The sequence below is a fragment of the Alternaria conjuncta genome, assembly GCF_024043145.1.
Source record: "Alternaria conjuncta strain BMP 0040 chromosome Unknown scaffold_1, whole genome shotgun sequence".
Classification (NCBI taxonomy): domain Eukaryota; kingdom Fungi; phylum Ascomycota; class Dothideomycetes; order Pleosporales; family Pleosporaceae; genus Alternaria; species Alternaria conjuncta.
Window position 1 is genome coordinate 1,023,506 of NW_026250090.1, and position 11,905 is coordinate 1,035,410.

General features: G+C 52.9%; 6 protein-coding genes across 6 annotated transcripts; 4 read left to right on the forward strand and 2 right to left on the reverse strand.

Annotated features, from left to right (window-relative positions):
* Positions 1-997: 997 nt before the first annotated feature.
* On the reverse strand, positions 998-1,477 carry J4E85_000354 (uncharacterized protein; the record flags this gene model as incomplete). The annotated part of the gene is made up of 2 exons (XM_051464646.1): positions 998-1,181; positions 1,206-1,477. 2 exons carry the CDS (start codon positions 1,475-1,477, stop codon positions 998-1,000), a joined length of 456 nt encoding a protein of 151 aa, XP_051331167.1.
* Positions 1,478-4,505: 3,028 nt separating this feature from the next.
* Positions 4,506-5,158, forward strand: J4E85_000355 (uncharacterized protein; the record flags this gene model as incomplete). Its single annotated transcript, XM_051464647.1, has 2 exons — positions 4,506-4,666; positions 4,816-5,158. The coding sequence occupies 2 exons, from the start codon at positions 4,506-4,508 to the stop codon at positions 5,156-5,158; spliced, it is 504 nt and encodes a 167-aa protein (XP_051331168.1).
* A 272-nt stretch (positions 5,159-5,430) lies between these two features.
* J4E85_000356 (uncharacterized protein) lies at positions 5,431-6,750 on the forward strand (the record flags this gene model as incomplete). The annotated part of the gene is made up of 1 exon (XM_051464648.1): positions 5,431-6,750. The coding sequence occupies one exon, from the start codon at positions 5,431-5,433 to the stop codon at positions 6,748-6,750; it is 1,320 nt and encodes a 439-aa protein (XP_051331169.1).
* A 614-nt stretch (positions 6,751-7,364) lies between these two features.
* J4E85_000357 (uncharacterized protein) lies at positions 7,365-8,552 on the forward strand (the record flags this gene model as incomplete). The annotated part of the gene is made up of 1 exon (XM_051464649.1): positions 7,365-8,552. One exon carries the CDS (start codon positions 7,365-7,367, stop codon positions 8,550-8,552), a length of 1,188 nt encoding a protein of 395 aa, XP_051331170.1.
* Positions 8,553-8,590: 38 nt separating this feature from the next.
* On the reverse strand, positions 8,591-9,717 carry J4E85_000358 (putative secondary metabolism biosynthetic enzyme; the record flags this gene model as incomplete). The annotated part of the gene is made up of 3 exons (XM_051464650.1): positions 8,591-9,128; positions 9,202-9,612; positions 9,704-9,717. 3 exons carry the CDS (start codon positions 9,715-9,717, stop codon positions 8,591-8,593), a joined length of 963 nt encoding a protein of 320 aa, XP_051331171.1.
* A 495-nt stretch (positions 9,718-10,212) lies between these two features.
* On the forward strand, positions 10,213-11,538 carry J4E85_000359 (uncharacterized protein; the record flags this gene model as incomplete). Its single annotated transcript, XM_051464651.1, has 1 exon — positions 10,213-11,538. The coding sequence occupies one exon, from the start codon at positions 10,213-10,215 to the stop codon at positions 11,536-11,538; it is 1,326 nt and encodes a 441-aa protein (XP_051331172.1).
* Positions 11,539-11,905: the final 367 nt, after the last annotated feature.

Here is an 11,905-nt window from a genome sequence, read left to right on the forward strand (position 1 = left end):
TCCGATAAGGAACCGTGTACAAAATTCTAACGGTATCTCTTGAAGGTCTTCGACCTATTTCCACAGCAAATATGTCGTGGGGGCCGTTCATAAGTGACTGCATCTGCAAGACGCTAGTCTTCTTCAACGTCCTCGTCATACAAGCCCGCCTGACCTCGCGACTTACCCCGAGTTTCTCCAAAAACCTTGACACGATGCTACCGGGGCACAAAAGAGTCCTGTTCTCGTGGCTGAATCCTTCGGATTCGAGGCTGAACGCATTCCTGGTCCTCGTCAGTGCCTTGCTCTCGGTCGTGCTCTGGGTACAGAGCCTCCGCACTATCGGGCTACCGATTGGCTGTTTTTTGGCCTTGGTAGCGCTCTACTCCGACACGCAATTAGGGGAAAGCTTCGTCCCTCATTCGGCTCTTTTGTTGATGTGCTGCAGTGCGATGTATCTGGGGTAGTAGAGAAAGCATCACAAAGGCAATGGATGTTGTGCTGGATACTGTGCCACGCATTCAGGTGATTTGGCGCAACCGATGTAGCCGCGCGTTTGCAAAATCTTTCTTTATCGGGTACTTTAGCAACAAGCATGAGCTCTTGGACTGTGCCAGCTGCATTATATATACCAATAATATGTAACACCTTCCTCCCGCGTCACGAAGTCTTTGATCTTCTGGTAGAGAGAAGTCATCCAACCAAAGAGCCTCCGGGAGACCGGTCCGCTAGCGTGAGGCTAAGGAGTGGGCCCGCGCGTAGACGGCCAAAGCTTCACCCCTATCATGAACGTGGACGTGTGGAGTCACTTCGTACAGACCTCGCATCGTCAGCACATCGCACGCTCAACAATTCTGTCAAGAATGGGGGCTAGTCCTCGATCATTATTTCACACCCGCTGTGGTCACATATTGCGACATTCAATATTGCAATCTACCGTCCCCACTTCGCCTTCTCATTCCCACTCTATCGACGCCGTCATCCACATTGTCGTTTCCAACCTGCTCACTACAAACTGTCACAGCGCCTTGAGCGCAGCAACGATGAAGCACACCCAAGCCGGTAGATCCGTAGTCCACGCCCTAATCCAATTCATCCGAAGCCAAGATTCCATGGAGATGACAACATTGCCCTTTGGAACGTTCTTCTCGATAGCCGCGATGCGCTGCAGAGCCGTTGGCGCAAATAGCATGTGGGCTAAGCTGAAGAATAGTCCCCATGCATACCACGTTGTCGAGCCATATTGATGCTCGGGTATAAGCAGGTTGAGAATGCCGAGAAGGTAGTTGACAGGGTAAAAGATGATAAGGACCCACTGCCATCGAAGACCGCCCCTGGTCCACCAGGCAGGAAGGTTAGAGTTTGCCAGTGGGCGGATGGGACCCTGCACCCAGGTCCCAAAAATCAGGTGCTCGTCGAGGGCGAACATGAGGGTCATAGAGGACACGAGCGCCGGACTGAGGCGAAGAAGCGGCAGAGAGATCTCGACGAGTGACATGGCTGGTCCGATCGATAGGCAGGTAAGAATGTAAAGTTGACAGAGGCCAAAAGCTGATTCCCGTGCTTTCGGATCAAGCAATATTTGGAATTTGCGAAGCTCTGGAACTGACAGCTGAGAGGTCTCCTTCTTGCACGCGATTTATCCCTGTGATTGCATCAGTCTCTTTGCTTCCAAACTGAGCTGGAACGTATGATGTGGGAAGATTGGAAAGTCCCGAATACATGGGCACGTCTGACCGTCTGACAGCGCGTCAAAATCACGCCACTCGGCAATCATGTCCCAGGCGAATTCACCGAAGCTTACTCGGCTCGGATTACCCCATAGATTTGGGCAGTACCGTTCCCACGGGTATGTGGTATGCTTACTCATGATTTAGGACACCCAAAAGCGCATTAGAGTATCCTAAGTGTATCCTTCTCGGGCTCGGCCCCGAATAAGTTGAACAGTCAACTCTCCTAAAATTTGTGGTACGTCTATAATCTTATTGACGGTGTGTATGAAAGTCTACCTGCTAAAAATGCCGCTCGATTTTGTCACACATCGATATCCTTCATACTGGCTTGTAAACGAGCTCATGTAATCCTCGGATCTCCTCCTTCAGCGCTTTAGTCCCGGCTCTATCTGCCGAGCCATTTCCGCATCCTTCGCTTTTCAGCATCAGTTCAAGGAGGTGCCGCGGGATGACACTGCTGCGAGTATCGCTCTCGCATCTATCACCGCTTGAGCCGGCCTCGCATTCGTTCGGGTAGCCCAGTAAACGGCCAATTTTATCCACCATTCTCACCACAGCTTGAATGAGGACAATTATTTGCAGATCCGGATCGGGCGGTAGGGAGACATCCATTATGTTGAGGAATGAGATCGTGAAAAGATTGATTTGGCGACGTGTGGCGAACAACCCTGCTCGAATGGCGGCAAAGGTATTTCGACAGAGGTGCAGGAGATTTGTGTGACAAGACAGTAGCAGAAGACTCGTAGGCATGTCAACACTAGTACTGTGAGACGATTCGTGCGCTACAGTGAAGTCGACGCTGCTATCTGTTCGACGCCTTTTCACTGGCGATCGGCCTGTCGTCTCAGATATGCGGCTTCTTGAGTCATCAATGTCCAACTCTTCGACCGGGCTTAGGCAGCTGCTGCTAAACTTGAGGTTGTCGTGTGAGCCGAATGTAGCGGAGTGATTGGGTCTGACGATATCCACGAGCAGCCGGTGGTAGGTTTGGAGGCTTTGCATCATAAAGACGACAGTATCACAGAGCGTTCGGTTCTCCTCCGGTGGTGTAGCCAAAGCCGTCAGACCCAAAGCCGAGTCATTGTTCGTAAAACCAGTTCCTGTAGAGGTTGCCGCGCCCAACTGTCGAGACAGCTGCATGTTCAAATCTGACAACTCTTGCATTATCTCTTGGCGCATCGGTGAATAGCGACTGCGTCCGTTGAGTGGCTCGGTGAAACCGATTGCTGCTTGTTCGTATTCGGTGCGAGCTGGAATAGAATGGTCCGCGGAGAGATCCATATTTGGAATGAGAAAGTGTTCGGTCGGTAGGTTTACCGATTCGTCGTCGAGCGTACCTTCCCCAGGCAGTGCAAAATCGAAGGGGTCAAGATACTGAACCGTAACACTTTGAAGCGTTGGGTCAACCGGTGTGTCGTCGAGATCATGTACTAGCCAGGCATCGGTATCCATGGTAAAGTCGACAGCGGTTCTCGTTTGAGATTCAGCTTCGGGAGGAGGTGATGATCGTGTAGTTTGGGATGGGTGGTGAGCACTGCCGCTGTTCTCTCGAGGCTGCTCCTTGTCTGCCCGTCTCGGTCTTCCCATACGTACCCCGGTATCGATGATACATGTTGCACCAGCTTTCTGACACCTCTCGCAAGGGGTCTTAGAGTTCGAGCTCCGTATGCATCGGAGCTTTTGGCCTCGACACCTGTCACAAGCCAGCTGTTGGGACTTTTCTTTTCTCGGGTTCTCCACTAGAGACCCTGACTTGCAACCCGAGAAGCAGCTGGAAGAATCTAGGCGTGACATGTTGGGAACAAAGAAAGGCCAGCGTGTAAACCATGCGAGGACATGCTAGGTTGGTAACACCTAGACAGGTAAGGACGAACGATGGTGATAGTGCGAACTATATGCCGTGCCTCCCCAATGTATAAACCAAGGCTAGTCTTCAGCTACAGGAGTAAGTGAGACTTCTCGGCAAGCTTGCGATAGTGCTATGACCGTCTTACGTGAGGTTAATGGTGTACAGCAGAAAACCTTGTATGACACGAGAAGGCTGATAGGATTGACGCTATTGTTGTCCTGTCCCGCAGACCAGGTGCTTATCGCAGTGCCCAGAGCGGCGTACTGCTGCTCGGCGGAGAGTTGGTGGTGCAGACACAGCAACCACTCAATCAAGAAACCTGCTCTCCCGAGCGTTGCGGAATGTGAAGGATCAGAATGCTAGCTGAGGTGTGCAGTTGTGGCATAATTGCGATGTGTTAGTGGATGGAAGAAAAAGCCAATGTCCCTAAGGGCATCCCTTTGGCTCCTCGTCCAATTGACGGGATGTAATGGGACTTGCCGTGAAGGATTCAAGGTCGCCGAGCAGCATGCATGGTAAATCGTTGGTACATTAAACGAAGGCGTGACAGTGCGACCCCAAAACGCGGGATACGGCGGCGGGCCGTTGGGCCACCCGCAGGAGCCACCCGTAGGCTGGGTGGGGATCTGATTGCGAAGTTACACCAGGACGCCTCTCACATGGGGAAGGATTTCTCCGCTACGACCTGAGGACGACTTTATCCTATTTTCGTCTTACTCGCAGCTCTCGTCATCTAATCGCGTCATATACTTGTTGGGTTTGGTAGAGTCAATATGTATATGAGACACGCGAATGTAGTATGCTTACCGGAAACGTTGCGCGGTGACCATCTGTGGCTGAAGATGTGGCTTGATATTACCCGCGCCGGCAAAAACGCCGGCACGCTAACCTAATCAAGGTACGGAATGTATACACCGGTGAAAGGAAGTGAGGTATCTACCAACATGCGTTTGGGGGCTTATTCACACTTGAACGCCGTAAAGGTCAGGCCACCTGCAGGAAGCCTGTCGACCGAGTCGAATCACTTCCACGTTCATCGTATCAACCGCGGAGGATCGCAAAACCCTGCGAGGCCGATCATACCCATCCAACGAAACCCTCCGCGGTGGTTACCAGACTTCATGCACCATTGAATACGTAGGCACACACAGCTTCTCCCATGTAACCGAAGGTGCAACTATTCCCAGGCGCTCCATCAACTTACTATACCAAGGTTTTAACACCGCCCGTTACTCACGCATCATTGTACTACAGCTCTGGTACCAGCCACACGGTCTACCTATCGTCCGACAGGTCCCAACGCTACTCAAACCTGACATCCTGGCTGTGCAAGATGACACAGCAAGATCCAGCCGTCCGGAACCCGGAGTCAAAACAAGCTTCGGTCGATGCACAGGATCCAACAACGGAGAAGAACCCGTCAAAGTTCCAGAAGGGTCCAAGGTTCTGGGCTATCATGGTTGTGCTCTCGCTAGTGAGTCTTCTCACGGCTCTGGAGGCCACAGTCACTTCGACGGTCATGCCATCGCTCGTCGCCGATCTGGGTGGGGGCGAAGAGTTCATCTGGGTCTCTAATGCATACTTCTTGACTATGTAAGGCTCTTTGGAACAAAAGGCTCACACTCGAGCGATGAACGCGGGAACTAATCTGTGTAGGACTTCTCTGATGCCCATGTATGGACAGCTCGCTAATGTATTCGGTCGCCGATGGCCAATGATCATATCCGCGGTCGTCTTCATGATAGGGAGCGGTGTTTGTGGCGGGTAAGTTGTCACTCCTCTGGTGCTCGAATCGCGATCTGGCTTTTCTCGTCAAGCTCGAAGTCTTTGCTGATGAGATGAATGCATAGAGCAACCAATATATCCCAAATGATCGGTGGCCGAGCAGTGCAGGGTATTGGAGCAGCAGGAGTCGCCGTCCTCTGCGAGATCATCATCTGTGACTTGGTACCACTTCGCGAGAGAGGTACCTACATGGGCGCCGTGTTTGGCATGGTCGGTCTCGGAGCTGCTCTTGGTCCTTTCTTCGGCGGACTGCTCGTGAGCTACAGCACCTGGCGCTGGGCTTTTTACATGGCTCTTCCAATTGGCGGTGCTGCAGTTATATTGTTGTTCCTCTTTTTGAAGGTCAAATACGATAAATCCCAGACTTGGGCCACCAAGGCTTCGAGCCTCGACTGGCTGGGCAACGCGCTTTTTGTCAGCGGCTGCGCTCCGGTGTTAGTTGCCATTGGCTGGGCAGGAGGAAGATATTCATGGTCCTCTTACCAAGTCCTCGTACCGCTCTTGGTTGGGTTGGCAACGTTGGGAGGCTTCATCGCACTCGAAGGTAATGCCCGCCTCACGCCAAATCCCATCATGCCGCTCCGGCTCTTTGGGAACTCTATGAGCGTCATCGTCTTTCTGCTCGCCTTTCTCCACGGCATGGTCACTATGTGGACACTTTACTTCCTCCCGGTATATTTCCAAGGCGTTCTCGCAGTAGATGCATACAACGCCGGCATATACCTTCTCCCCACCATCCTCGCACTTCTCCCAGGTGCGATCATCGGCGGGCTTCTACTTAGCAAGTTCGGCCGCTACAAGCCCATTCTCGTCACTGCCTTCGCCTTGATTGTTGCCGGATTTGGCGTGTTCACACTCCTGGATGAGACGTCGAGTGCAGGTGCGTGGGTGGGCTTTCAGGTGCTTGAGTCCTTTGGCGCGGGCTTCGGCATGGGGGCTATGCTTCCCGCGTTGCTAGCCTCTCTAACTGACAAGGATACCGCAGTAGCGACGGCCACTTGGGGCTTCATGCGAAGCTTCGGCGTCTTGTGGGGCGTGGCCATCGCCGGTACCGTCTACACCAACCGAGCTGCACAGCTGGCTCGCTCGGGGACTATCAGCGACACAACGGTAGCGGCTCTTTTCATGACGGGTGGTGCGTACGGCGCAGCTGAAGTCGATTTCCTTGACACGCTATCGGCTCAGACGCGTGCGCAAGTGATCTCTGTACAGAGCACCGCGCTTCAGCGATCCTGGCAGGTCGCCATTGCCTTTGGTGGAGTGGGTCTTATTGCTGCTGCTCTGCCGAAGCAGGTACCGCTCAGGAGCGAAAACGACACCGAATTTGGCATGACAGAGAGTAAAGACAAGCCTATGGAGGAGGAAGCGAAAGGTACAGCAAAGGATGAGATTCCAGGATTGTAGTTATATCCATCGCCTAAATGTCAAGAGGGGATGGAAGCCACACATACATAGAATTTCCCAGCGGAATGAACGTTTGGTTCAATACCTAGGTAGCTCAATGATGCAGGTGTATTGGTAACAACTGCTAGCTCATGTACATAAAATCAGAGTCTGAAACCAATCAACACGAGATGATTTCACCAGCGTTCGACCGTGAATTCCAGAAACCGGCCACTACGCTCCTTCACACGCACCTCGACATGGCCCCGGTTTAAAGTGGGGCGACGCTTGCCGATTGGCTAATCTCAAACCCTCCTCGGGGGGTTTACCACGTGACTAACCCGCGCAACAACAGTCAGCCTATCCTGATCAAATCATGCGAACATCTATCCTTTAGCTCGGTTGCTTTCCATTCCAAGGTTCCCATTTCCGCGTCTGTCCAAACACGACACCAACTAAAGGTATGCACAAGTCCGCAGTCCGGCGCTCCGCGTGCGGTAAGTTCTGACTGTACGAAGTGCATGTGAGACATATACTGACTTCGTACCCCTACCTCTGCAGACCAGTGCAGGGCGAAGCGAGTTCGATGCCTTCGCGCCCAAGACAGCACGGCGGCGTGCGCTCGCTGCTGCTACATGGGCGCGCAATGCGTAACAGGCGCTGCCGGTCATCCGGGAAGACCGCCCAAGCAGCGTCACGCCGTTGCCTCGCCCCGAGCCCATCGCGCGTCGAAGTCACAGGACGCGAACCACGACAACGCCCATACAGCCGGGATGTCGAAGCAACCCGCGCCTACAAAAGCATACGATCCCGCCGAGCACCTCCCTTCGCCAAGAGACCCTGCCGCTCATGAGCCATTACCAGATTTCTGGGGTGCGACGGGCGATATTTCCGCCTTCTTCGACTCCTATCCATCTTCAATGGATCAAAGTCCCGCGTCGGGTGAGGACAGCGTCTACCTAGCAGATCAGCTTGGCGCTCCATCACAACTCCAGGGACTCCCAGGTGCAGACGACGAATTCGACATCTTGCTCCACATGGGCGCGACCTCTAACACCGCTCTCGATATGAATATCGACCCGCTCCTCAATTTTGGGGAGGAGATTATGCCGCCAACACCACTACCACAGATTTCCAGTCCGGCAAGCTCTCTAGTAATGTTCCGTGAGGAAATAGACCACCGCATTACGACTATTGACGCATACTATTCAAACGCCGCTAAAGTCCAACAGCGTTGCAAAGATGATGCCGTGGGGGGAGATGTCGAAAATCCAGCAGCTCTACTTTTGACATGCACCAAAGAGTTCACCGGGATAATTCAAAGCCTGACACCGACTGTCCAATTGTACACGCAGACCGAGGATACACTCAACACGGAAACTCTGCTTCTAGTCTTGTCAAGTTACCTTGCGTTGATGAGGCTCTTCGACTCGCTTTTCCAGCGCATACACAAATACCTCTGCCATGTGTCGCCGGAATCGTATAGATCCATCAAAGTCAAATCGGTACTCCGCATTGGTGGCGTCTCCGCACTTCAAGATATGCCCCTCAAGGCGTATGCCACAGGCATTTTGGACGCTATTCAGTGCCAGGTGCAGACACTAGAGTGTCGCATGGGCATTCCAGCCGAATACTGCCTCTCGGGTGAGGCAGCCTTCTCATCTAGTGCGGGCGCCTCGGGAATATTTTCCAGTCCATCCCGACTCCGATTGTTTTGGGCCGTTATGGCACAGGAGGATGTCAAATCACTGCATGGTAGCAAGTCGTACGTAGAGTCGATCCGAGCTAGTATCAAGGAGTCAATGTCATTTCTTGATGACTAGATCGAGTCGTATTGGCCTATGGTTACTTTTACTTGCGTCTAATATCCATACAGAGGATACACTAGCTTCTGCGCCGAGACTTCCTTTCGCTGCAAGACTCCCAGTCCGTCGATCACCTTTGCTAATCCGCCCGGGTTGATCTGCATAGGATGTGGTTTCAATCTTTTGGACTCAAGCAACGCGGCGAAGCGCTTGATCCACCCATGAAGCCAATCATGCAATTCAGGATTTGCCTTGCGATAGTACCCTCCTGGCAACTCCAACTCCAATCCGGCCACCTCCAAGCCCATGACCCAGGATGGCTTGACGGCCTTCCTCATTGTGGCCATAAGATCATCCGGCAAGAGCTCAAATCCAATGTATCTACCACCACCACGTCCAATGGCTGCGTAGCACTGGCGGATAGACCTCGCTTCGGTAATGATGTCTAGTGCATATTCCAAGGAGTTCTTGGTGTAGGCTCGTATATCTTCTCCACACGTCGGCGAGTGGTAGTCAAACGCCTTCTCGGCTCCGTACTCTTCCACTAGTTTGAAGTTCTTAGGAGAACAGGTCGTGATGACTCGATAGCCCGACCTACGAATACGTTAGATCAATCATCATACGCTCACGACACTTCGCAGTGAAAGGGAAACGATGGGTCACTCACATCTTCAACAGTTGCATGGCAAAGGTTCCACTGGCCGTAGATCCGCCGTAGACGAGAACGAATTTGGAGTCTGAAGTCGGCTCCTCAGGCGTTCCAGGCAGCTTCATCTCCCACCAGAGCGCCATTCCTACGCTACTGGCCACGGCGCATCCTATCGAAGCCGCCTGCTCCCAAGAGAAGTGTTCGGGAACACGCCACAGATTGTCAGGCTTCTCCGCGATGTAGTCAGTGAAGGCACCCGACCAGGGTCGTCGAGCTTGGGAGGCCATCTGAGCGCCAGCAACACGGTCGCCAATTTTCAGACCGCCAGGGGTATTGGAAACAGCGTCGCCAACGCGCACAATCGCGCCTGAGAAGTCGCAGCCGTCGACCGTATTGGGACAATGTATTCGGGCTGGCATCTTGTAGTCGCTACAGGGGTAGACGTACGAAATCAGTATATGTCTTAAAATGCATTGCACACAGCGATGACTTACCAGTGGTTAACTGCCACTGCGCTCACCTTAATGAGGACATGGTCAGCTGACATGGTTGGCATGGGCAGATCAGTGCGGAGGTCAAAGGACCCGGGTGTCGTGGCTGACTGCACGACAGCCTGCCGCAATGTGGGTAGCGCTGGAAGAATTGATGTCGCCATTGTCTGGTACTCTGTAGAGAAGCGCAGGCCCAGTATGCCGAGTCACTTGGATTCATGGCGTGCCCAAGATGCAGCTCACTGCTTTTCATTCTGATAGTAAGCTTACTTCACTTCTCTCGGCCCAGGCGGGAAACACTCTAGAGTGGTAGCTATTGGCGCTCTTCGGAAGTTCGGAAGTTGAATGAGCAGGGTCGGGACTTTCCAGAGCTAGCAAAGTGCATACTAGGAGTTTTCGGGACTTTTTGTAGTGGTTGTGAGAAAGAGAAACACCTTGAATTCATGCTTGACCCGTATAATGAAGGTGATACGCGAGCGAAGTCCGTTGTTCCAGCCGACTTACCGCAGTGATCAGGCAGTAGCTCAGCTCCGGTACCATGTCGACGATGTTCACGACACTCATCCTTGCGTCGTTCTTCTCACTCTTTACCGCCGCAAATCTGCATCAGCTACCTCTAGGTTCCTCGGAATTTCCCGTTGATGACGAGCTGAACCCAAAATGGGACGACGAATCCTGTACCATCAGCAGGAGCACAGCTTTCGAAGTGCTTGACGGTCCCAACAACTTTTCCTCATCCCCGTCCGATCCCATCAACTCGATCAAAATCACCCCAAATATCAATAAGACCAACTGGGAGCAATGGGAATTCGATGGCATGTCCCACACGGGCGTTTCCCTCTTGGCGATAATGTTCTCACGCGACTATTCGATGCACTATTTCGGCAGAGGCAACCTGCGAGTGGACTTTTTCGCCAACACCGGGGACGGCAAGCACCACAAGATGCTTGAGTACCTCGAAGAGTCTACCATACTGGACTGTCCTGGCTATACCTACGGTATCTGGAATAGTACGGGTAAGTCGTACTCATTTTATACCACCAAGGACCTTAAATATTCCAAGCTCGTCTTCGATTCGCCAACCATACGCGGCACATACAAGCTATCAGCCACCACGCCACCTGTTCACGCAGACGGCTCGACACCAGGCTCAGAAGGCGAGAATGCAGCAGACGCCGCGCTACTCTCACCCGACCTCTACTACAGCCAGCCTGTCGCCGGTGGAGAGGTGGTCATGGACAGTGTTCTGGGGTCAGGACAAAAGCTGTCATTCAGCGGCAGAGGCGGCTCAACCCGTCTCTGGGCCAAAGACGGCTGGCTTCCGTTGACGGAGAGCTGGGTAGCTTTACGTCTCTGGGCAGGCCCCTACACCATCGCCTACTGGCATGTGGTATCACGCGTGGGCGAAGACCTGGGCAAGAAGTTCACCTCCGCCGTCCTCTTCTACAACGACGAGCTTCTAGTAGGCACGCGCGTTGGCAACGTCTCCGAGACTGAGGACTACTTTCTCGACGCGTATAACAGCGGTGGCGAATGCGGAGGGTCGTATCACGACAATAACACTGGCGGTGTCTTCGAGTTTGTGTCACCGGCTCGAGACAAGAAGTGGCGGTTCGAGACCCAGCACATGCTGATGTGGTTTGAGCTGGGTATCGGTGAGGGCCTTGGTATGAGTGACTTTGCGGACCGTGTTGTTGGCGGCGAGGTTGGTGGGCCGCAGTATGAAGGGCGTGGGTTAACGGAGCAGGCTAAATTCCCGCTATACATTCCTCAATGGGTTGTTTGGCTCTTGTATGGTGTGGGGTTCTTGGGGACGAAGAAGGACTATGCTGTTGACTTTGTCAGGGCCTGGTCTCCGTGGTGAGGGAGCTGGGAGACATGATGACTGATGATGTGGGCTGGGAGAACATTATCGCGCGATGCTAGATGCGGTGGCTGGGTATATACCGTATGGAGTGTAGCAGTACTTCAATGCAACTTTGCTATCCCTTATCTCAACCTCCCGAGATAAAACCGGGCACTAGCATATCTTGTACGTCATGATGACGTTCTTGGCAGGATGACGGCCCTTCCTGTAGCGACCTCTTACATGATCAGCAGTCGTCTAGAGTGGCGAATATAGGTAGGAGAAAGACACACTGAGACCTTTGGGTCGCATATTGGTCGCACATGGGTCGCATAGTAATAAATAACTCGATAGTCAGGAGGTATCGAATAACGGTTTCGAGTAT